Here is a 26,943-nt window from a genome sequence, read left to right as displayed (position 1 = left end):
GATCCTTGCCCTAATACAATCAACGATCAAATGACGTTTCATCAATTTGATGCAGTACCTTATGCACCATTGTTGCTCAATGATGGTCAGAATGGTGATGGCTGGACAGTGTATAAATTAATAACTTTATCTAGCCGACAACGGATCGTTAGTAACAACTATTTACTACTTACTTACGATCCGTCATCGGCCGGTGTAAACGATCACTTTATGCGCCGTATAAAATTCACCATTCTAGATTTTTAAATGTTGCAACATTAAATAAATAAATCAATTTTAAATACGATGCATGGTATTAATGTCAAATCAGCGACTCGGTCGCTCATTTATCGTTAGAAAGGTAAATGTTACGTAATTTACACAGTGTTCACTTAAACCAGCCGACGACGGATCGTAAGTGTATTTGTATTTTTTCTACATTACTTGTATTTTTTCTGAGTTTCATGACTCATGATAAAATAAGCGTACATTAATTTACGTAACTAAACATAAATTTTAGTAAAGTTTTTTTTTTTCACTTAATTCTATATATAGGTATTTTACTTCAAATTGGACATTTTAAAAAACAAAATTGGACGCCTTATAAAACAAATTAATGTATTTCCAAGAATGTTAGATTTAAAAAAAATAAGTAGTACGTATGATTCAAAGTAGTATTGAAAATCTTGTCTGAAAATTTCAGTACACATCGCGCGCACTGATTATGACAGCGCGCCGCGCAGGCTTGCCAACTTGACGACTAATGCACTTGCTAGTCTTAAGAATTAAAGATGTGGGCAGGTGAATACCTGTGCATTGTGAATCACTGATGGTATATGTAGTACTAATATGAATATATTTGTAATTTTTTTTTGTAAAAACAATATATTATACAATGTACCCCAATGCACCTAAATATCTGGCTGAAAACTTAATATACCTCTCAGATCATGGTCTATCACTTCGTTCTTCCCAAGAAAGGACACTTTCCATTCCTCGCCATAACACATCATTCTTCAGTAATTCCTTCTCTGTCCAAGCGGCCAGACTATGGAATGAATTACCTCTTCTTGTAAAAAATGCACCTTCTCTAATAACTTTTAAGAAACGTCTGAGACATTACTATCTATCATTAGAATCCTAACTGTCCATCAAACCTCCTCCCTTTGTTTTTCCCTCTACCTCCTTCCCTAAACTCCCTTTTCCTTTGCCCTCCTTATTATCATCTTTTGTAATTTATGTTTTCAAATGCTAATTTGTAATTTATGTTTTTTTTAATGTTCAAGTACTATCTACCCTCTGATTGCAAACAGCTATATATGGTATCAAACATTTTGATCGATATCACTAGTTTGTTTTTGGTTGGTCGGAAGATATTGCTTTTTAGCAATAAGCCCGTCAATGTACTTATTTATTTTATGTATATGAAGTGTCCGCCTCCGTAGTGTAATGGTCAGCACGCTCGGCTACCGTTCTGGAGGTCCCGGGTTCGATTCCCAAGGTAAAATAAATATAAGTGATTTTTTCACTGTAATATTTATTCAATATTACCATGGACTGGTACCTGAAGCGGAGGGCTGATCACCTTTCCTTCATGTGTAAAACCATCATGATAACACTGCGTTTATAAGACACAGTGCCCTATGCACCATTGGGGTGCGGATAAGGGTTTTATTATTATTATTATATGATGTGTAAATAAATAAATATAACATATAATTTAATTTGTTAAACGTCCATTTTGTTTTGTAGGGCGTCCAATTTGGTTGGTAAAACGTCCTATTTGAAGTGAAAAACATGTGTTAACAAAATGCGCGTAAATTGAGCAATTTCACATCTTCACACAACATTAATTATTTACATTTTTTCCATACAAAAAATTTGCTCATACATATTTCTTTGATATCATAACAACATGATATCAAAAAAGAACATGTAGAGACATCTATTGGGAAAATATATAAATACTACAATGTAACAGTTTGCTGATATTATAATTTTTACAGAGATTTACCCAAACGCTTGAGGATTTATCTCTCTGATACAGGGTTGTCACTTTATATATTTCTCTGTTGAAATTTTAAGTAATTTTGTAGTGCACTATAGTCCATGAAGTAATTTTAACCTTCGATTACGGGACATTCGTAACATTTACGACGGACATCCAATTTGTGAGAAACATGGAGGCAATACATGTAAATAACGTAGTTACAACTAGAATGTATATTAATAATTAAAATAATAAAAAAACACTTGTATAATACCATTTATTTAGTTTTATTTCATTACACACGACTAGTTTCGAAAACTACAGTTGTTTTCATCGACATGTTAGTTTTACTAATCACCTATCAATAAAATAGACTTCAGTTTTCAAAATTAGTCATGTGTAATTAAATAAATTTGTCTCTCTGATAAAGGGTTGTCACTTTATATATTTCTCTGTTGAAATTTTAAGTAATTTTGTAGTGCACTATAGTCCATGAAGTAATTTTAACCTTAGATTACGGGACATTCGTAACATTTACGACGGACATCCAATTTGTGAGAAACATGGAGGCAATACATGTAAATAATGTAGTGACACTAGCATGTATGTATCATAATAATTTAAAAAAATAAACAGTTTTAAAATACTTTTTATTGAGTTTTATTTCATTACACACGACTAGTTTCAAAAACTACAGTTATGTTCATCGACATTTTTGTTTTAATAATCACCTATCGATGAAAACAACTTCAGTTTTCGAAACTAGTCTTTTGTAATAAAATAAATTAAATAAGTGGTTTTATACAAGTATTTTTTTGATCAATTAACATGTCATTCCACGAAGTCAATGCCAAATCAATAATTAAAAGAATGTATCAGCAATTTTTACCGATATTTTATGTTCGTATTTTGCATAAAGTTTTCAAATACATATGGCACTTTTTAAAAAAATGTTTTTAGTTTTTGATAAAATGTGGGTTTTTCGTACATTTTACGACTGTCCCATATTAAGGTACATTAAAACAAGTCCCGTGATCTAGATTTAATGAGTAAGTAATTTTATAGTAAGTATAATGTATAATATATGTAGTAAATATTTTAATTTTCTTCAGATAATAAATAAAAAAAATTAAAACAAAATTTTGTTTTCAATATTTTTTAGCGATATCTTAATTAATTATCACACAATTAAAATATAATTATGTTAACTTTAAAATATAATAGTTAAATAATTACCCGAATTTAAACATACATATGTAGTCGTACAGGAGAAAGTGACCAACTAACAAAACTTAAAATGTCCAGGAGGGCCATTGAAGTCACTTTTGCTTGGCAAGAAAACAAACATCAATGCAGTTAATCATTTTTAACAAGTCAATATATTATTTAATACTTTCAAGTTTAAAATCCTTTAGCATTTTTATCAGGGCAATATTAAGCTAGTAAGATATCAAATAGTCAATTATCACGTTTTTGTAAAAAATGCACTTGGTCACTTTCTCCTGTATGACTACGATATATTAACCGGTTATTTAGTAATGGAATTTAGTCACATTTACCGATTTTCCGAAAACCGGTAATGCATGCTTTACTATGGTAATCTAACCCCTCGTTTGACGATCAAATAAGTGCTTTTCGGTAATTATCCTTAGCAATCGGTAAAAGTAAGTAATAACATCAAATAATATCATACAATTATGGATATTCTCATTATATACTATTTATTATACTGTATAACACCAATACATTTAAACATTTTTATATTCAACAACAGATATGCTAAATATTATGATAAATATTTAAAATGGGCTTTGAGCTTAAATTCAACTATTCCAACTACATATCACTCACATCAATGTCATTTTGTACACACGTTTCCTTGAATATGCCGAAAAATTATTCGTACAGTATAACCTCGATACAACGGACTAATTAATTGGGGGGAGGGGGTGTCCGTCGAAGCCAAAAGTCCGTTATATAAATAAAGGTTTAAAATAAATCAAAAAACTTTTTTTCTTACTTAGTACTTTGAAAAAAAAACACAATTTTCTTACAATTTATACGGTTACACAAATTATATTTGCTGTCTTCGAACACTCGTCGTGAAATGACGTTACTGTTTGATATCGACGCACTTGCTTTCGGTAATCCTGCTTTGGAAAAAAAATTGAGTTTTCTTTGCACTTTTGAAGTCTCCTGTTTTTTTTTTATATAATCAACTCTCTAAAATTACGAAAATATGTATAATATACTTGACATTCGTTATCGTCAGTAAATGTTATAAGATCGTCGAGATGTGATCTTACCACCGGTAACTTCATTTTTGGTAGTGTTTGGTTAAGTTTTAATTTGCACTTTTGAAGTTTTGAGACATCATTTGTGATTATCATGGCCTCTAAAAATGTTTACATGCGGCAACACTTGAATTTAACCATGTGTACCAATATTAACAGGACGTTTTAAAAGTATTTTCATTTGACCGGATTTTTGTTTGTTTTATCCGAAGTTCGTTAAATAGAGGACCATTATATCGAGGTTTTACTGTAATAAAATAAAAATAACTTAACATTAAAATAAATTTAAAATAAAATTTACAGTACAGGGGTGGGGAAAACTCTTAGCTACTTATAGTAAATACGGCCTTTTGACTTATTTCATTAAAAAAATTACATATTTATTTACATATATAAAATTCTGATTCCATATGTTATGTTTGCAAAATTCGAAAAGTAGTAGATTGTATGATATACACATGTATAATACACATATCGCTCACTCCATTTAACAACGTCATATATCAAAAATCGTCAATTTACAGTTGTGCATGTTTTCGGAATGCCCAGAAAATGTACTATATCCCAGCAAAAGCGGCATATTTTAAACTTAATATTTACCCGCAATACGGCAGAGAGTGTTTTTGCATTTTGAAGAAAAGGTATTGTTTAAATATTTTCTTAAATATACTTAATATTTTCCAAATGGAGAAAAAACCTTCAGGTTATACCTAAAAAGATCTGTTGCACAGTAAAAAGTTCAATAAGTGGCTTAAAATTTATTTTTAATACATTTTATTGTATATTTAAACGTGAAAAACGATCTCTTGAAAAATCAAGTTTTTTGATATATGACGTTGTTGAAAGGAATGAGCGATATTTTTTACTTAATTTATGTATGAAAAGGCTGCAAAACTGGAAATCCCGGGTTCGATTCCCAGGGGGTTAAAATAAATATTTTATTTCACTCTAATATTTATTTAATATTTTCCTGGACCATCTTTATGAAATGATCACCTTGCCTTCATATTATAAACTATCAATTAAACATTGTCTCGATTATGTGCAGTGCCCTATGCACAATTCGGTGCGAATATAAATCAAATTTAAAGATTTCAACATGAATAGTACAAATTGCCTCGCGATATTTTATATTAATTTATTTTCCAATTGGCTATACTAACACGAATGGAATTTCAGAATTATGTTGTGGTACTATTATTTTTTCCCAGTAAATATTGTGTTATAAGTTTTAATTTAATTTTAGACTTAAACGTTTAACATTAAATATGTTTAATTTGTAACCAAAATCACATTATTTATAATCACGCTTGTCATATATGTATTTTAAGTATATTTTATATATAATATATATTACGCGTGCTTATAACAAACCCTAAAATCTAACTATAGTGTTTTCAAAATTCTAATCCACGTTTCTTTTTTTTTTACGAATATGAAATCCATCTACCCATTAAAATTTACAAAGGCATAAAATTATCCATACATGATAAATTCTGACTTCATGTCAAAAATTAAACGTCTTCATATAATTAAAGGCTTGGTAACGTTAGTTTTGTCATTCATGCGTCTTCATATCATCAAAGGTTAGGTAAGGTTAGGTTAGGTTTGGTTAGGTTAGGTTTTGTCATTCAAAATGACAATACGTGGCGGGCATGGGACGCCTTTGCCTCAACCGCGATCGGACTGAAGGAGGATGCCGAGCGTGAGAGGAGGAGGCGGAACATGATCGCACAAGTAGATGTAGATCAGTAGATCTTGACAATGCCACACTCTGAAGTAATGCCTAACGGCGGTTCCGGAGTGTGGTAGATGCTTGCACGGGAGAGGTTTTTAGTGGGTAGGCCCTCAGCAGGGAGATTCCCACACTGCCAGTCTTGTGACCCGGATGTCACCTGGCGTCTTATAAAAGATTTTCCTCTTCCCACGCAAAACAAAAAAAAAAGTTTTGTCATTCATACGTCTTCATATCATCAAAGGTTAGGTAAGGTTAGGTTAGGTTTGGTTACGTTAGGACCTGTCATTCAAATCATGAAAGGTTAGGTAAGGTTAGGATAGGTTTGGTTAGGTTAGGTTTTTTTTCTCCCTCTCGCATTTTTTGCACCCTGCTTATAAATGCAAGGTCATGTTACGGGTACGGGATTCTTACACTTTTGCTTTAGTGCTTTCGAGTATGGATTATTTGGGAGAGAAAAAAAGGAGGGTAGAGCAGCGTTCAGCCGCTTAGGTTAGGTTAGGTTACGTCCTTCATAAGTCTTTATATCATCATAGGTTAGGTTAGGTTTGGTAAGGTTTGGTTTCATCTTTCCTACGTCTTAATATAATCAAAGGTTAGGTTAGGTTACGTCCTTCATACGTCTTTATATCATCATTATATCCTCAGGTTAGGTTAGGTTAGGTTTGGTTTCATCTTTCATACGACTTAATATAATCAAAGGTTAGGTTAGGTTTCGTCCTTCGCACGTCTTCATATCATCAAAGGTTAGGTTCAGTTTTTAAAACAGTTTCATGTAATTAGATTTAAATTTCATAATAGTTTCGGTGCGCTAGTATGGGGTTAATAGAACCAAACCATTAGATTCGGTTTTTAAATTTAAATCGAAACAGTTTCACCACGGTTTTAAATAAATAAATTAGATTGGAATATGCTCGTGATTCAAACGGTTTCAATCAGGTTAATTCAATATTTTGTCCACCTCAGTGTAGTGCAATGGTCCGTACACTTGGCCACCCGGGTTCGATTCCCAGAGAGGGGGGGTTTCATTAATATAAGTGATTTTTTTCACAATAATATTTATTCAATATATAAAAATAAATCAATCAATGATTTTTTTCACAATAATATTTATTCAATATTATTACCCTGGACTGGCACCTGAAGCGGAGGGCTGATCACCTTTGCTTCACACGTTAACGACCGAGATAACACTGCCTTTATATGATGCATTGCCCTATGCACCATTGGGTGTGGATAAGGGTTTGAAGATGAAGAAGTATGGGGTTATAGAATCAAACCGCTCGGTTTTTGAACTTGAATCGAAAAAGTTTCATTACGGTTTTAAATAAATCAATTAGATTTGAATATGTTCGTAATTCAAACGGTTTCAATCGAATTTCGATTGATTTTTTAAAAGTATTTATTCAATTAGGAAAATTCAAATTTTGTCCGCCTCCGTAGTGTAATGGTCAGCACGCTCGGCTACCGTTCTGGAGGTCCCGGGTTCGATTCCCAAATGGGGGTAAAATAAATATAAGTGATTTTTTCACTGTAATATTTATTCAATATTACCCTGGACTGGTACCAGAAGCGGAGGGCTGATCACCTTTCCTTCATGTGTAAACGATCAAGATAACACTGCGTTTACATGATGCAGTGCCCCATGCACCATTGGGGTGCGGATAAGGGCTTTATTTTTTATTATTATTCAATTAGTCGTGTGTTTAGTAATACATAATTAAAATGGTTTCAATTTCATCGCATAGTTGGATACGAATATTTACGATTAAAATATTATGAAACACTTTAAAATAAATATGAATTTAAGATTAAATTACTTAAAATTCATTTCGAATCTAAATTTTACAATTTTCCCACGCTTTCATAAGACCAAACAAACAAATACATCAATCAATTTAATTTTTTTTATAAACATTGAACAATCAAAATTTTTACAACAGTGAAATTTTTATACTTATGAACATTTGAACATTTTATAGTCGTTCACGTAAATCTATATTTTGAAATGTGTTTACATTTATCTTTAAATCTGACTAATAATTTGTAACATCACAAGGATAAATAAAAGAACAGATCCCTGATTTTTCTTGCGGTTGGTAATTAGTCCGCGTCATAATCATGCCCTGTATCTGTCTCACTCGAAGCTACGCATCGCCAGTGGGTAAGAGTGACACACGATGCGTGCTTTGATTTATTTATGTTACGATCTTATTTGTTTATATTACGATATATTTCAAGAATAATGTGACCCAAGTGTATTATAGAGTACCAAAAAGGCACAATGGATCCCATTGAACGTTTTTGTTTAGGAAAATAAATCGTTTCTTAACTAAATACATGATAAAAGTAATCATTTTAAAAACGGTGAAATACCGCCGCGTACGGGCGTCTCTCAGGAACAAAGTTGACGGGTTAAAAGGTTAAAAAATCAGATTCTCATTTATCTATCATTCAAACCTTTGCAAACGCTACACAGATTTTTTTTTAAACGGTTTCGTGTGAAAAAAAAAACTTTTTTTTGGAATTAAATAGGCTTGATATGAGTACATTTGCTAGCATATTTGATATATTTAGGTAGATACATAGAACAAAGGCAAAATAAAAGAATGGGTATCATTTGATCAAGAGTTAATTCTTTGAAAATAGTAAAATGTTTACATTCTTAATTTTTCTCTCTTTTTTGTGTGTGTATTACTTTAAACTAGTAAAAAACAAATAAAATGTATTAAAAAAGAACTCCACCGACATGACACACAAGGTGGCTTGGTGGGTCTCTGCATTTTTTTAAAAATATGTTTAAAATTGTGATTTAAATAAAATAATAATAATACTACATAAATATGTACGTACACATTTTTAACCCTGGATAACTAAACTACATTTGTAGATACAATGCCATTTGTGGATTGCACAATATTGACATATCGCTCACTCCTTTCAAGAACGTCATACATAAATCAAAAATCGTCAATTTTCAGTTGTGCATGTTTTCCGAATGCCCAGAAAATGTACTAATCCCAGTAAAAGAGGCATATTTTTAACTTAATATTTACCCGCTACAGGGCAGAAAGTGTTGTTTTTGCATTTTGAAGAAAAAGTATTGTTTAATTATTTTTTTAAATAAATAATTATTTTTCAAATGGAGAAAAAACCTTCAGGTTTTACTTAAAAAGATCTGTTGCACAGTAAAAAGTTCAGTAAGTGGCTTTATATTTATTTTTAATACATTGTATTATATTTTTAAACTTTATAAACGTTCTCCTGAAAAATCAAGTTTGTCGATTTATGACGTTCTTGAAAGGAGTGAGCGATATGTAGTAGCTGTGCGGAAAAGTGATTTATTGTTAAATGTCTCTTACATTCATTCCTAATAAACCAAACTTAAGTGCCATGTAACCGGTTCCTATTTTTAATAAATACTTTTGATTAAGTTTTTTAATTGCGTAGTCCGCCAGACGAATGTTTAGTTATTAAGGGTTAAAAAAGGTAATTTACAATTTCCATTTACAAATGAAAAAATGGAAAGATAGAGGCCTATACGGCTGTCCAAATTTAAAACACAGTAAGGGACTTTTTTTAGTATGTTTTTTTGCATTTTTGGACTGAGTAGAATCTACTTAGTCCAAAAATGTAAAAAAAACGTACTACAAAAAAAAATGTCCCTTACTGTGTTTTGAGTTTGGACAGCCGTATATCCAGAAGTAGAGGACAGACATGTTTTCAGACGCATAGACAGAAGATGATGAGCGTCACGAATGATAGTCTTAAAACATTTTGAGTGTGTCCAAATACTTGTTCACAAATCCGGATTACCTCCAATTATGAGAGTTATTTTGTCATATTATTTTTTGACATCTCAACATACATAAAGAAGAATATGAAAGTCTGGGCATTTATATGGGACCGTCGTAGGCTGGTTTAAGTTTTACACACGTGTAACATTCACCAATTCTACCCATGATTGACAACCACATTACTCAAATTCCTAGAAGTTCTTTATATTTATATATTTATATATATATATTTATATATTTATATATATATATATATATATATATATATATATATATATATATATATATATATATATGTATATATATATATATATATATATATATATATTTATATATATATATATATATATATATATATATATATATATATATATATATATATATATATATATATATATATATATATATATATATATATATATATATATATATATATATATATATATATATATATATATATATATATATATATATATATATATATATATATATATATATATATATATATATATATATATATATATATATATATATATATGATCCGATTTCGAAACATTATGCTTGTCACTTGAACTTCACCAGAGACATCTATTGTGAGATGAAAGAAGCTTTTTATCAAGCATTACTCAAATTCTTAGAACTTCTATATATTGAATTGAATTTGAACCAGTGTGGCTAGAATTGGTGGATATTACACTTGTGTAAATTGATCACTTAAACCAGCCTATGACGGTCGCGAGCCCCGTAAATTCCCAGACTTCCATATTCCTCTTCATCTATGTTAAGATGACAAAAAATAATTCGAAATTCCAGTTTTTTTTTTCTTTTATTTGTTACATCCGTTTTGTGTTACGTCACTCGTCCGGCGCGAAGAGCAGTGGCAGGGCTGCCGCTGGTAATGCCAAGAACAACGCGCGCAGGGCCCACCGTGCGCACAGAAGCGCGCGAGCCGCCAGCGCGAGGGACAGCCCTAGCGCGCGCAATGATAGTGCTAGGGCGGCTCGACCGCTGGGTATGGGCTCGTCCACCAGGGCTGGAAAACAAACGAGCGTAGCAGAATTTGTTTATTTTATATTTATATTAGTCCGCCTCCGTAGTGTAATGGTCAGCACGCTCGGCTACCGTTCTGGAGGTCCCGGGTTCTATTCCCAGGGGGGTCAAATAAATATAAGTGATTTTTTCACTGTAATATTTATTCAATATTACCCTGGACTGGTACCTGAAGCGGAGGGCTGATCACCTTTCCTTCGTGTGTAAACGATCAAGATAACATTGTGTTCATATGAAGCAGTGCCCTATGCATCATTGGGATGGGGATAAGGGTTTTATTATTATTATTATTTGAATGCACTTACTTGGCAGCAAGAGATCCCACACAGCGCTACAGCCCGCCCAGCCTGCCGCCATGACAGTGGGCACTTATGCACCATTGGGATGGGATAAGGGTTTTATTATTATTATTATTTGAATGCACTTACTTGGCAGCAAGAGATCCCACACAGCGCTACAGCCCGCCCAGGCTGCCGCCATGACAGTGGGCACTTATGCACCATTGGGATGGGATAAGGGTTTTATTATTATTATTATTTGAATGCACTTACTTGGCAGCAAGAGATCCCACACAGCGCTACAGCCCGCCCAGGCTGCCGCCATGACAGTGGGCACTTATGCACCATTGGGATGGGATAAGGGTTTTATTATTATTATTATTTGAATGCACTTACTTGGCAGCAAGAGATCCCACACAGCGCTACAGCCCGCCCAGGCTGCCGCCATGACAGTGGGCACTTATGCACCATTGGGATGGGATAAGGGTTTTATTATTATTATTATTTGAATGCACTTACTTGGCAGCAAGAGATCTCACACAGCGCTACAGCCCGCCCAGGCTGCCGCCATGACAGTGGGCACTTATGCACCATTGGGATGGGATAAGGGTTTTATTATTATTATTATTTGAATGCACTTACTTGGCAGCAAGAGATCCCACACAGCGCTACAGCCCGCCCAGGCTGCCGCCATGACAGTGGGCACTTATGCACCATTGGGATGGGATAAGGGTTTTATTATTATTATTATTTGAATGCACTTACTTGGCAGCAAGAGATCCCACACAGCGCTACAGCCCGCCCAGGCTGCCGCCATGACAGTGGGCACTTATGCACCATTGGGATGGGATAAGGGTTTTATTATTATTATTATTTGAATGCACTTACTTGGCAGCAAGAGATCTCACACAGCGCTACAGCCCGCCCAGGCTGCCGCCATGACAGTGGGCACTTATGCACCATTGGGATGGGATAAGGGTTTTATTATTATTATTATTTGAATGCACTTACTTGGCAGCAAGAGATCCCACACAGCGCTACAGCCCGCCCAGGCTGCCGCCATGACAGTGGGCACTTATGCACCATTGGGATGGGATAAGGGTTTTATTATTATTATTATTTGAATGCACTTACTTGGCAGCAAGAGATCCCATACAGCGCTACAGCCCGCCCAAGCTGCCGCCATGACAGTGGGTAGCTGCAGGTCGGAGCGAGCTGCTCGCCAGGCTACTAAAGCCAGTAGCAGGCAAGCGTGCCACACTAAACCCACACCTGTAGGGAAACATAAAATGTATTAATGCAATCGAACACTGCAATATATCGTTCCGAACATTTTTAATTTGTTGCCGACGGATGTCAGAGGTCAAAATAAAATATGGAACAAAGGCAATATAAAGGAATGGGTAAATGATCAAGAGTTAATTTTATGAAAATTGTAAAATGTATATTATCTTAATTTTTCTCTCTTTTTTGTGTGTATATTAGGTTAAAATCGTTAGTAAAAATAATAAAAAATGTATTAAAAAAGAACTCCACCAGCAAGACACACAAGGTGGCTTGGTGGGTCTCTGCAAAAAAAGTTCGAAATATGTATAAATTGTGATTTAAATAAATGTAACTATAAAAAAAAAATTAATTTAAAAAATTTAATTGTTGGGTTATATATTTAAAATTAAACACGGCCATTGGATTGAATTCTATTTTTATTTACATACATCAGTATATATAAATATATGTCACGCGTTTCGCCTTATTAAGACATTATCAACACTAGAGTTTGATAATGTTAATTGAATGTAAATGTAAATGTGAATTGACGAAGCGCGTCTCAAATTATCATATTTATATAAATAAAAGTAGAATCCAATCCAATAACCGTGTTTAATTTTAAATATATTACCCAACAATTCAATATGGAATTCCACCAACTGTCTGCAGTTACAATAAATAAAATAAAATGTATTTATTCAATATTTTGTAAATTTATGTGTACTCGTATATTGGGTGTATGCAGATGAAACTGTCGTTTTTTTGCTAAATTAAACCACTTAACCATCAATGAATTAACCCTTACTGGTCCAATGTCGAATCTCATCCGACATCGATTTTATGCTGTTAGGTCCCATGTCGGATTTTATTCGACATTTTTTCATCATTAGTATTATTTATTTAAATTCCAAGAGTGACAAAAATGTAAGCTTAGCTTACATTTTTGTCACTCGTATCTATTACAACAGTATGTGGAGCAGAGGAGAAAATATTTTTCCTATTAGAATGCAACTGTCTACCTAGTTTTTTTTTTTTTTTTTAATTTTGGGGGACCGGAAAGGGTTCATTGAAATAACTGCCGTTGCTAACTACTACATTCGCCGATTTTTCTGTCGGAACAGGGTATCTGTGCAGGAAAAAATCCTGGAAAATAAATAGTGTGTGTGACTAACCTGCGACTAGTCTTCTTCTTCCATGCGCAAGCAGCATGCTCAGCGTACCAGCCACCATCGCCCTCAGCGCGGCGGCTCCGGCCAAGGCGGTCCAAACCTGGGACCCTCCAGTCACGCAGACTACGTACCACTAGACAAGTCATGAGGCTAATTGGTTAAAAGTCCCAATAGTTTTATTTTATTAAAACAAAACAAATCAACTTTAAACTTTATAAAATAAAACAAACCACTTTTTATTGGTACACTTTTTCCAACCAAGACAAGAAGTTTCGACAAGAACCTTTTCATCTTCAGGGTTTATGTACAAATTCTAAAACATTGAAATACTCATAGTTAGGTTATAGTTAATTACTCTTCCCTTACGATATCAAACTTCCACGCACTCCGTACACCATATGAAAATGTGATTTAAAGAAACGGGAAAAACTCTTAAAAAAAAACTGCTTTTATTGAGCATTGCGCAGTGAATAATAAACCCTGAAGATGACAGGTTCTTGCCGAAACCGGTTGGAACAAGTGTGCCAATTAAAAGTGGTTAAAACAAAGTTGTTTTATTTTATAAAATGTGCCACAAAGTATCTGCGAAAAATATTTAAGAAAATCAACTCTACACCAAAACCCACTATCCTAACCATAGTTTTTGTGCCCAAAACCCGTTCTCTTAAGAATGCTCTCTTATGTCTTAAACCCACTTTCTCAAGCATAATCTCTTGTGCGTAAAACCCACCTTCATAAGCTTAATCTTTACGTACAAAACATACGGCACTTTCATTTTTAATTAATATTTTACTTTATAAATACCACTTTTTCTTAATATCTATTGTGACACGTGTTTCTATGCATTCCGCATCATTTTCAAACACCGTATGCAAAGTCTGAATTTTAATAATAATAAAAAATAATAAGAAACAGCTCTTACTCATTCTTCAACCTTCAACATCTCAAAAATACAACTCTAAACAAATACACCTATGACACATATGGTACATATTTGAAAATCATACGGCACTATCTAACTACAGAATATAATTTTTGTCATCTCATCATCAGATGATTATTATATATCAACATAGATTCTATGTTGATGTCAAAAATCCCTATCTCTATGCCAAAAACTAACATGAAAAATAACTCCTATAATTGAAGATAATCCAGATTTGTGAAGAAGTATTTGGATACACTCAAAATAATGGATATAATATAAAACTCTATTCTTAGTTTTTGATCAAACCAAACGAAAAGGATTCTAGATTCTAGAATCTAGAATCTAGATCTAGAGTACCAAGTATATGGCAATATTTCATATTTCTTTTTATCCTACCTGCAATAATTGCGAGTACAAGAATCCCTGCTCCAACCCTATGAAGAAGGCCAGCGGTCCAGCTAGACGCATTTTGGAGTCCCTCAGGGCCGACAAGGCTGCCCTCCAGGGTATGGGGCCCCCGGACGCCGCCCTGCCCCCCCTGCTGTCCACGTCCTTCCAGCACCAGACAGAGGATAGAGCAGCCATGGTACAGAACAACCCCATGGCGTAAGGAAGCAAGTCGATGCCAGACATTTCTTCTCTGCCGTCGAAACCTGGTTGAGAATATAAAGAATTACTAGAGACATCTATTGGTGAAATCCCTAAATGCCCGGACTTCCATATTCTTCTTCATCTTTGATGAGATGTAAATTTTTGTTTAAATAATATTAAAAGAATTGTTTATGCTATGCAATCAAATTCGGTATTGCCAAATGATGAGATCTATTTCAGATGTTCCCACTTCCATAATCCATTTATGAATAGCTCTTTTATACATAGCTTCTATTTTTAAAGACTTTATGGATAATAAAAGCAGGTTCTACAACTTTATTGGAAAAAAATCAACGTTTTGATCAAAATATTTTTTTCTTGGATTTTTAGGGAATGTAATTAATATCGAGTATTTGAATGTTTTTAATGTTTTAGAATTTAATAAACCTTGGTGATGACAAAGTTCATGTCGAAACCAGTAGCTTAAAGTGTACTTATTATTTTTTTTAAAAGTGGTTAAAACAAAGTTGTTTGATTTTATAAAGTTTGAAATAGATGTGTTTTACGTTTTCTTTGATGTGTTTCTGTGTTTTGAATCTTGTTCCAAGTACGTTACCATAAAGTGTGTTTATTGTATTTTGTGTGCTTTCCTGGGAGGTTCTTTCGTGTGTTATGCAAGAGTAATTCTTAATTGCGCATGAAGACTGACCGGAGCATTTCGTCGTAACGTAACATGTTACGATGCGAGCTTTCAGGCAGTCAGTACAGCGAGCCGAGCGCTTCATCCATAGTTTCAAATGCTCGGTGATGCTCGCCGCGAGCGATGTTACGACGTTATTTTACGACGAAATGCTTCGGTCAGTCTCCACCTTAAGAATAGCATTAGCTCTAACTAACTAACTAACTAACCATCACGCCGCTTCCCCGCAGGGGTAGACAGAGAATAGAGCGTCACACCACTCTGTCCTTGCAAACATTATTCACCTCTTCCACGTTTATGCATCTCCTCATACATACCCGCCGATTGTTACGACTCCTAACCTGACCACTTTCAAGTATTTGGCATACCTGATCGTGCCATGTTTTTCTCGGTCTTCCTCTGCTTCTTTTCCCACTAACATTCGCCTCATAAATTTGTTTTACCGTTCTTTCCTCACTCATTCGTTCTACATGTCCAAACCATCTCAACACACCATTCTTTATTTTATCGATAATTTTTATCTCAGCTTTGCATTGCTTTGGAGAGATTGCGGAATAGGTAGATGATTTCGTGTATTTGGGTTGTATGTTTTCTAGGGATGGAAAGATTGATAAAGACATAGAAAGGAGAGTGAATGCTGGGAACAAAGTGAATGGTGCACTGAAATCAGTTATAGCAAATAAAAACCTATTAGCGGAAGCTAAACTGGCAGTGCACAACGGAGTCCTGGTTCCAACTCTAATGTATGGAAGTAAAACATGGAGTTGGCAAAAGAAGGATGAAAGTAGACTGAATGCAGTCGAAATGCGATCTCTCAGAAGAATGTGCAAGAAAACGATGTATGATAGATGTGCGAATAGTGAAATAAGGAAGGAATGCATTAGCTCTATTTTACTGTTTTATGTCTTTATGGATATGGATAATGGTACAACTTTATCAAAAAAATAGAAAGTAAAATGGATCAAAAGTACTATCTTTACCTTCCGGTATATAATCTCCAGGACATCCCCTGTACCCGCAGGCTTGTTCTCTCCATCCTTCCAGTTCTTCTTCTGTCTCTTTAGCCGCCCAGTTCTGTTCCGTGGCATTTGAAGCTCGTTTCTCTTCCCACGAGAACAGATTCTCCACCTGGAGACTGGAATTAGCTCCGTAGAGCTCCGAACTGCACGGCGGAGCTAGCAGACACCCGGTGTTGTTGAAATCGGCCACCATATTGAGACCAGAGTGCAGGGCCGAAGGCAGGATTGGGAACACGATGGCCGCCAGGAGGAGCCCGGCGTCCCTAGCGGTCCTGGAAGCCCTCGTCAGCCGGCGCAGAAGAGTCTGGCGCTCCGAGTGCTGCCTCGACGGCTGGTGGAGGCCGGCTGGAGGAGGGCCCTTGTAATGATTTCCCTCGCTGGCCAATTCACCCAGCACGTGGTCGTGGGCCAACATTAGAGGCGTCCAGCATATCCCAGCAGCGAGATACGCAGGCACCAAGATATACATCTGAAAAAAAGTTTACACATCGCTCACTCCTTTCAAGAACGTCATAAATCAAAATTCGACAATTTTCAGTTGTGCATGTTTTCGGAATGCCCAGAAAATGTACTATATCCCAGCAAAAGAGGCATATTTTTAACTTAATATTTACCCGCTACAGGGCAGAAAGTGTTGTTCTTGCATTTTGAAGAAAAGGTATTGTTTAATTGTTTTTTTAAATGTACTATATATTTTTCAAATGGAGAAAAAACCTTCAGGTTTTACCTAAAAAGATCTGTTGCACAGTAAAAAGCTCAATAAGTGGCTTGATATTTATTTTTAATACATTGTATTATATTTTTAAATTTTTAAAACGTTTTCCTGAAAAATCAAGTTTTTTGATTTATGACGTTCTTGAAAGGAGTGAGCGACATATTATCAAACTAACTTTTTAACCATCTTGGTGAAGATAAATTCTTATGGGGTGTTATTTCGATCCATTTCGTGCATTAAATCACTTCAACTTAATATAAATTTTTCCATATCGTGGTCGTACAGGAGAAAGTGACCAACTAACAAAACGTAAAATGTTCAGGAGGGCCATTTAAGTCACTTTTGCTTGGCAAGAAAACAAACGTCATTGCAGTTAGTCATTTTTAACATATCAAAATATTATACTTCCAAGTTAAAATTAATTTGTGGTTTTTTCAGGGCAGTATTAAGCTAGTAAGATATCAAACAGTCAATGATCACGTTTTTGTAAAAAAAATGCACTTGGTCACTTTCTCCTGTATGACTACGATATCTTAAGCATACATTGTTGATAGAGGCCCTGAAAAGAGTCATTTTATGGAAACGCGCGCTTCACAAAAAGCCAAAAGAAGTATTAAAAAATACATATCTTCTTCTGTGCGTGTCATGTCAGGTCCCTATGACGTCGACTATCATTTGAGAGTAATTGTCCTTGTCTTGGGCAGCTCTAAACAGGGTCTCGACGGTCCTGATCCCCGTCCGATCTCGTATATTATAGTTATATTTATAAAACAATGATAATAAAGTTTATTATTTTTTGACATCTCATCAAAGATGAAGAAGAATATGGAAGTCTGGGCATTTACGGGGCTGACGACCGTCATAGGCTGGTTTAAGTGATCACTTTACACACGTGTAACATTCACCAATTCTACCCTATATTGACAACCACACTACTCAAATTCTTGGAAGTTCTATATATATGAACCAATTTAGAAACATTGTTCTTGAATCACTAGAACTTCACTAGAGACATCTATTGGTGAGATGTAAAGAAGCTTTTTTACTAAGCAGAAACTCTTATATTTCTATGTGAGGTCCGAATCCTGGATTATAATCACACACATGAGAAAAGCCAGAAAATACCATTTTCATTTTTATTATTTAAGCTTATAATTTGACAAGATAATTTATTTACATATTGAGTGTCTCCAAATCTTTGGAAACAAAGAAAAAAAAAATATCAAACCATTCCCAGAATTTACCTAATGTCGCCATCTTGGCTTTTCTCTATCCCACACTGTTTTATCGATAGAACACTTTTTAAATTAAAAAAAAAAACAAAATAATACATTTATTTTATGTATTAATTTTAAATCAAACACAGATTTTTTGAGTTTACTAAGTTGTATTTTACTAAAAAAAACACATAAAAATTATTGGTTTTTGTTAATAAAATACAACTTAGTAGACTCAAATTATCTGTGTTTGATTAAAAATTAATACATAAATCAAAATGGAGCTCTACAAATCAAACGCCAAATCAATAAATAAATACATTATGACAGAAGTATGTATTATATCGAAAGCTGTCCCACCGCATGCCCAGATCTGATACAGAAGCATCTAGGCTTCCTAACAGATCTGCTCTTGCAAAGCAATTTTTTTAACTAAGTTGCGAAATTTATTGAAAATGTGAAACAATATAAAATTGTATCCCGATTTTACTATGAATTTACATTTAGAAGTGTGGATTAGGTTTGGCGCAGTGTTTGATACCTTCGGGTAGGTGTGCGCCAGCATGAAGGCAGCCATCAGGGTGTAGACGAGCGTGAGCAGCCGGGCGGGGGGCATGGCCCTCAGGAGGGCGGGGGCCCCGAGGGCGGACAGGGCGGCAGCCCCGTGTAGCAGCACCAGCAGGGGCGCCCCCGGAGGCCAGGCGCCCAAAGAGCCCTAAAAATATTGTCCATGTGATTCAAATTCATACCTCAATATGAAGAAGAACATGGTAGTCTGGGTATTTACTGGGTTTATCTGACGTGTCGACAGCTGATTCTACAAATTTTCTAGTTCTCGAGAGTATTCTGCCCATGATTGACATATGATTGCCAACTACATGAACTAATGTGCAAAGGCAAACAGCCGCAAGCTAAAAACAGAAGTTTTGAGATAAACAAGTTAGAAGTTAACTTAAAGTGATGCTTTTTGCCATGTCACTCACTCCTTTCAACAACGTCATATATAAAAAAAACTTGATTTTTCAGGAGATTGTTTTGAAGTTTAAAAATATAGTATAATGTATTAAAAATAAATATAAAGCCATCTATTGAACTTTTTACTGTGCAACAGTTTTTTTAGGTAAAACCCGAATGTTTTTTTTTTCCATTTGAAAAATATATTGCATATTTTTAAATAATTAAACAACAACTTTTCTTCAAAATGCAAAAACAACACTTTCTGCCCTGTAGGTAAATATTAAGTTAATAATGTGCCTCTTTTGCTGGAATATAGTACATTTTATGGGCATTCCGAAAACATGCACAACTGAAAATTGACGATTTTAGATTTTCGACGTTCTTGAAAGGAGTGAGCGAAATATTAAAAAACTAGATTTTTCCGGAGATCGTTTTTAAAGTTTAAAAATATGATAAAATGTATTAAAAATAAATATCAAACCACTCATTGAACTTTTTACTATGCAACAGATCTTTTTAGGTAAAACCTGAATGAATTTGCTCCATTTGAAAAATATTTAGTATTTTTAAAACAATACCTTTTCTTCAAAATGCAAAAACAACACTTTCTGCCCTGTAGCGGGTAAATATTAAGTTAAAAATATGCCGCTTTTGCTAGGATATGGAACATTTTTTGGGCATTCCGAAAACATGCACAACTGAAAATTGACGATTTTTGATATATGACATTGTTGAAAGAAGTGAGTAATGTATCAAATCAATACAATTTTGAGGCTATTTGTATAATCAATATGGAAAGAGATAGAGCAAAAACTGTAATTGTATAAGAATGTTTTGAGTTTGTGTTAGTTTTGTTTCGTGTTACGCCAAACAGCCGCAACTTGAGTTACAGCTAGTTGCCTTTACACATCAGTGAAGAGAGCACTTGTAGTTGCTATTTCACTTCATAGAGCTCATGAAGAGAGACTTCGGTTACAGCCTCTGCCTTACGTCGGGGAAGAATGAAAAGGTTCGACGTCCAGTTGTGGCCACATCCCAACGATGCTGCCATTCCTCGACTGTCCTACGTTTAATGAGAAGGAAATAGACGTAGAAATACGTAGATCGGTTCCGAGCTGAATAAAGAATATAGAAAACTAAAAAAGAGGATTTCATGGATCACGTGACAAGAGACGAGTGGCAAGGGGCAAGACCCCACAAGATGTAAAATAAGGAAGGAATGCAAAGCTGAGATAAGCATTATCGATAAAATTAAGAAAGTGAGTGAGGAAAGAGCGGTAAAACAAATTTATGAGGCGAATGTAATTGGAAAAAGGAGCAGAGAAAGACCGAGAAAAACATGGCACGATCAGGTACGCCAAATACTCGGAAGTGGTCAGGTTAGGAGTCGTAACAATCGGCGGGTATGTATGCGGAGATGCATGAACGTGGAATAGGCGAAAATGTTTGAAAAGACAGAGTGGTGTGGCGTTCTATTTTCTTTGCCTATCCCTGCGGAGAAACGGCGTGATGGTTAGTTAATAAGTTAGTTAGTTACTTTGGGAGAGAAAAAGAGGTGTCGGAAGACCCTAATAAAGATGATCCGACGATATAATCCCTGCGGGTGGGTTTAGAAAAAAATATAAAATAGAAAGCTAGAGAGGAAGAAGAAGAATATACCTGTAGGGCGAGTAGGGGCAGTAGCGCCGCCGCGGCCAGCGCGCGCGCCACGCAGGCGGCGGCGGCGTGGCGCGCCCACAGCGCGCGCGCCGGGTCGCCGGGGCGCGCCGCCGCGGCGCCGCCGCGCACCAGGCGCCGCACGGACGCCGCGCCCACGGACGAGCTGCACGACTCGCGGCGCCGGCCCGACTGGATCTGCAACGAGCGCTCTATAATACATGGCGTGCCCATAGCTGCTGATAATGTGCCTCAACTTGATATGAATAATGGATATCGGAGTCATACAGGAGAAAGTGACCAACATTTTTTACAAAAACGTGATCATTGATTATTTGATCTTTTACTAGCTTAATATTGCCCTGAAAAAATCCCAAAGGATTTTAAACTTGGAAGTATAATATATTGACTTGTTAAAAATGACTAACTGCATTTTATTTTTTGACATCTCATCAAAGATGAAGAAGAATATGGAAGTCTGGGCATTTACGGGGCTGACGACCATCATAGGCTGGTTTAAGTGATCACTTTACACACGTGTAACATTCACCAATTCTACCCATTATTGACAACCACACTACTCAAATTCTTGGAAGTTCTATATATATGAACCAATTTAGAAACCTTGTTCTTGAATCACTAGAACTTCACTAGAGACATCTATTGGTGAGATGTAAAGAAGCTTTTTATTAAGCAGAAACTCTTATATTAGTATGTGAGATCCGAATCCTGGATTATAATCACACACATGAGAAACGCCAGAAAATACCGTTTTCATTTTTATTATTAAGCTTATAATTTTACCAGATAATTTATTTACAACATTTTGAGTGTGTACATTTGGACACACTCAAAATGTTGTAACTAACTGCATTAATGTTTATTTTCTTGCCAAGCAATAGTGACTTAAATGGGCCTCCTGAACATTTTACGTTTTGGTAGTTGGTCACCTTTTCCTGTACGGCTACGATATGAAAGTTTGAGCATCCCAGGGCTTACGACTTGGGATTTGGCTAGCAATCACTTTAAACACTTGTGTACACCTTTAAATTGACATCTCATACTATAATCTGGTGGATAATCTAGTTTAATAAAAAATATATCACATCTATTAGTCATATATCAATTATCGTCAATTTTCGGAATGCCCAGAAAATGTACTTTATCCCAGCAAAAACGGCATATTTTTAACTTAATATTTACCAGCTACAGGGCAGAAAGTGATGTTTTTGCATTTTGAAGAAAATGTATTATTTAATTATTATTTTTAAATATACTGAATATTTTTCAAATGGAGAAAAAACATTCGAGTTTTACCTAAAAAGATCTATTGCACAGTAAAAGGTTCAATTAGTGGTTTGATATTTATTTTGAATACATTTTATTATATTTTTAAACTTTAAAAACGATCTCCTGAAAAATCAAGTTTTTTGATATATGACGTTGTTGAAAGGAGTGAGCGAAATGTATAAAGCGATGATGATAAACTCAGCCAAATGCAAGGTCGTATCGTATCGCCTTGGAATGTTCAGTTTTCAATCTTCCTTCGTTTATACCATGGGTGGCCAACTAGCGGCCCGCGATCATGTTTGACGAATATATTTTTAAACCAGTTATATAAATGTGATACACTTTTTGATACGTCAACAAAATTTATGCGCTCGATTATTATCTATGAGCCAAATCATGCATGTTGTTATAAAAACGATGAACTATATCCGTTTGCACACTCTTATGCATTGTCAATTAAAGGCAATCTCGTAAAATCTCGAAAACCAGTTGAGGTATGCAATTACAACTATTGAAATAGCTCTAAAAAAATCAGTTAACGAACAGTAATTAAAATCTCGCACTGAGTGGTCATTCATAAATGGGGTTTATTTAAAATAAATTTGGTAATATTGTTTGATTTTTGTGTGTAAATTAATATTTAAAATTTTCAAAATGTTTATTACTATACAGATAATTTTTTTGTTGGTCCAATGTGTGTTTCCTTCTCAAATCTGATCGTAGAAATGTTTTTTTTTCACAACTACCCTGATTGTACTTTCTGATTACCTCTGCGTTCAAATTGTTTATAATACTTACAAAAATCAATAAGTATGAAATTCATTGTTATAATTTTTTTTCTAATGTCTGTATGCGGCCCTTGGGAAAATTTTTGGCTATCGGTGCGGCCCGGCGAGCAATTATGGTTGGCCAGGCCTGGTTTATACGAAGGAAAATGGAGGGCTAAGCTTTGTTTTTACAAATAATCAGTAGGTGATTTATCTCATATGAGACATCTATAACATAATTTACCTCCAACAAGGCAGGAGACATCACATTCTTGTCAAGTCTGATGGCCGCTTGAGCGGAGATGGAAGAGATCTGGCGCACTTGAAGACCAGCCGCTGCACCTTCAATCAGAAAATTAACGACAACTGTCAAAAGACTACGTAATCGCAAGGCATGTACCATTTGATGCAGTAGTGGGATTTGGGATGAAAGGCAAAATAAAGGAATGGGTAAATGAACTCCTGTATTTTCATTCATTGATTCGGCAGTCACTTTGTGGTAAAATCTATCCATTTTCAATTAATGTTACCGCTTCTTTATCAAGACTGATCACAGTCTTGCTAAAGAAGCGGTTAGCTTCGAAACCGGTAGACATTATAATTAAGTTATAATAAAATATTTACAGTGATTTTAAAACAAAGTTACATTTCAATTATTATTATTTTTATTGTTTTTAACCATTTAACCTAATATACACCAAAAAAAAAGAAAAATTGATAATATATACGTTTTACAATTTTCATAAAATGAACTCTTGATCATTTACAACATTTTGTGTATGTCCAAATACTTGTTCACAAAATCAGGATTATCTCCAAGTACAGGAGCTCATTTCTAATTAACGTTTTACTAAGTAAATACCACTATTTCTTAAAATCTACAGTGACACGTGTTTCGATGCATTCCGCATCATGCGGTGTTTGAAAATGGTGCGGAATTAATAAAAACACGTGTCACAGTAGATTTTCAGAAATAGTGGTATTTACTAAGTAAAACATTGATTAAAAATGAACTCCTGTAATTGGAGATAATCCATATTTTGTGAACAAGTATTTGGACATACACAAAATGTTGTAAATGATCAAGAGTTCATTTTATGAAAATTGTAAAATGTTTGCATTCTTAATTTTTTTTGGGTGTATATTATGTTAAAATGGTTAAAAACAATAAAAAATGTAAAATAATTAAAATGTAACTTCATTTTAAAACCACTATAAATATTTTATTACAACTTAATTATAATGTCTACCGGTTTCGAAGCTAACCGCTTATTTAGCAAGACTGTGATCAGTCTTGATAAAGAAGCGGTTACCTTCGAAACCGGTAGACATTATAATTATTCCATTCAAACCCTTATCGGCACCCCAATGGTGCATAGGGCACTGCATCATATAAACGCAGTGTTATCTAGATCGTTAACACACGAAAGGAAGGTGATCAGCTCACCGCTTCAGGTACCAGTCCAGGGATATATGGAATAAATACTAGAGGGAAAAAAATCATTTATCTTTATTAGACCCCCCCTCTGGGAATCGAACCCGGGTCCTCCAGAACGGTAGCCGAGCGTGCAAACCATCACACTACGGAGGCGGACAAAATGATAATTAAGTTATAATAAAATATTTATACTGATTTTAAAACAAAATTACATTTTGATTATAAAATGAAAAATCACAAGGTTAGTGCTTCAAATATAAATTATAATAAAAAATGTATTAAAAAATAACTCCACCGACAAGAAACACAAGGTGGCTTTATGGGTCTCAGCATTTTTTTTAAATATGTTTAAAATTGTTATTTGAATAAATGTATACAATTCATGTTTATTTATTGTAACTGCAGACAGTTGGTAGAATTCCATATTGAATTGTTGGGTAATATATCCAAAATAAAACACGGTTTTTTGGATTGAATTCTACATTTATTTATGTATATTTATGTATAGGTGACGCGTTTCGTCTTCTTGGGCATATTCTTCTTCCTAAGAAGACGAAACGCATCACGTATACATAAATAAATGTAGAATTCAATCCAAAAAAACGTGTTTTATTTTGGATATATTACCCAACAATACAAATCATTTTTTATTAATTGTTTCGGCATTAACTTTGTGGTAAGACATGTTACAATGATTAAATAAAACACTTGTTTTTATGTTTTGAATATTGAAAGCATTAACTTTGTGGATCATATTGATATATTATTTCGAAAAATAAGAATACTTTGTGTTCTGATCCGCTCACATTTTTATTAACCAACTAGTTTCGGCAACAACCTGTTGCCCTCTTCAGGGTTACATTTATTACTAATACAGTAACATTTATTACTAAGTAATAAATGTAACCCTGAAGAGGGCAACAGGTTGTTGCCGAAACTAGTTGGTTAAATAAAAATGTGAGTGGATCAGAACACAAAGTATTTTTATTTCTCGAAATAATACACTTGTTTTTATACCACTTGAGTTTTATTAAAGACTACTAGTTTCAGAAGCTAAACTTCCATCATTCAGGTCTGAATAAAAACAGTTTTTATTCAGACCTGAATGATGGAAGTTTAGCTTCTGAAACTAGTAGTTTTTAATAAAACTCAAGTGGTATAAAAACAAGTGTTTTATTTAATCATTACAAATCATGTTAATAAAAAAAAAAATAATAAAACACTCTAATCCCATAAGACGAAACCCATATGGTTAAGGCGGAGTAAAGTAAAGTAAAGTAAAGTATGGTAAAGTAAAGCAAAGTAAAGTAAAGTAAAGTAAAGTATAGTAAAGTATAGTAAAGCATAGCAAAGTATAGTAAAGTGAAGTTAGTGTCGCTCTCACCAAAGGACCTCCTCGGCGCCGGCGGCGGGCTGCTGAGGCGGCGGAGCTCCGGCAGGCTGCCCATGCTGCTGAGTGCAGGGCCCTCCTGCTGCCATGGCGCTACGGCGCGGGCCCCATGGGGGCGCGGCTACCCGCCGCTGCGCCCGACCTGCGCGCCCATCGCGACTCTGCAAGATCCCCCTTTAAATAAAATAAAAACATTTACAACATTTTGAGTGTGTCCAAATACTTGTTCGCAAAATCGGGATTATCTCCAATTACAGGAGTTATTTTTATAGAATTTGAGCAGTGTGGTTATCAATAATTGGTAGAATTGGTGGATTGATGAAGAAGAATATGGAAGTCTTAGCATTTACGGGATTTCGCCAATAGGTGTCTCTAGTGAAGTTCTAGTGATTCAAGAACAAGGTTTCTAAATTGGTTCATATATATATAGAACTTCCAAGAATTTGAGTATTGTGATTGTCAATAATTGGTAGAATTGGTGAATGTTTCACGTGTGTAAAGTGATCACTTAAAGCAGCCTTTATGACGGTCGTCAGCCCCGTAAATGCCCAGACTTCCATATTCTTCTTCATCTTTGATGAGATGTTAAAAAAATAAGATCAAGATAACACTGCGTTTATATGATGCAGTGCCCTATGCACCATTGGGGTGCGGATAAGGGTTTGACATAATGAAGATATCCAGATTCGTAACTTCTACATATGATTTTTGAAC

At 34.7% G+C, this 26,943-nt stretch overlaps 1 protein-coding gene across 1 annotated transcript; it reads right to left on the bottom strand.

The window, feature by feature from the left end:
* Positions 1 to 10,519: 10,519 nt before the first annotated feature.
* LOC148300653 (uncharacterized) lies at positions 10,520 to 26,318 on the bottom strand. Its single transcript, XM_088274464.1, has 9 exons — positions 26,224 to 26,318; positions 23,646 to 23,778; positions 21,348 to 21,542; positions 19,273 to 19,446; positions 16,761 to 17,268; positions 14,886 to 15,142; positions 13,565 to 13,694; positions 12,258 to 12,395; positions 10,520 to 10,828 (listed from the first exon to the last, which is right to left on the bottom strand). The coding sequence occupies exons 1-9, from the start codon at positions 26,316 to 26,318 to the stop codon at positions 10,650 to 10,652; spliced, it is 1,809 nt and encodes a 602-aa protein (XP_088130590.1). The 3' UTR covers positions 10,520 to 10,649.
* Positions 26,319 to 26,943: the final 625 nt, after the last annotated feature.

This window comes from Brachycentrus maculatus, unplaced genomic scaffold (assembly GCF_059751285.1).
Source record: "Brachycentrus maculatus isolate JH-2025_06_01 unplaced genomic scaffold, ASM5975128v1 h1tg000678l, whole genome shotgun sequence".
Taxonomy (NCBI): domain Eukaryota; kingdom Metazoa; phylum Arthropoda; class Insecta; order Trichoptera; family Brachycentridae; genus Brachycentrus; species Brachycentrus maculatus.
Note: the sequence above shows the minus strand (reverse complement) of the source record. Positions and strands in the feature narration are given on the sequence as shown.

Bases quoted from the DNA above. Each gene is read 5' to 3' on its own strand.
- LOC148300653 (XM_088274464.1), bottom strand. From the start codon at position 26,318: ATGGCAGCAGGAGGGCCCTGCACTCAGCAGCATGGGCAGCCTGCCGGA. The intron at 19,447-21,347 runs GTATATTCTTCT...CAATATTTTTAG, and splicing joins TGCCCCTACTCGCCCTACAG to GGCTCTTTGGGCGCCTGGCC. The intron at 10,829-12,257 runs GTAAGTGCATTC...TTTGTTTTCCAG, and splicing joins ATGGGATCTCTTGCTGCCAA to CCCTGGTGGACGAGCCCATA.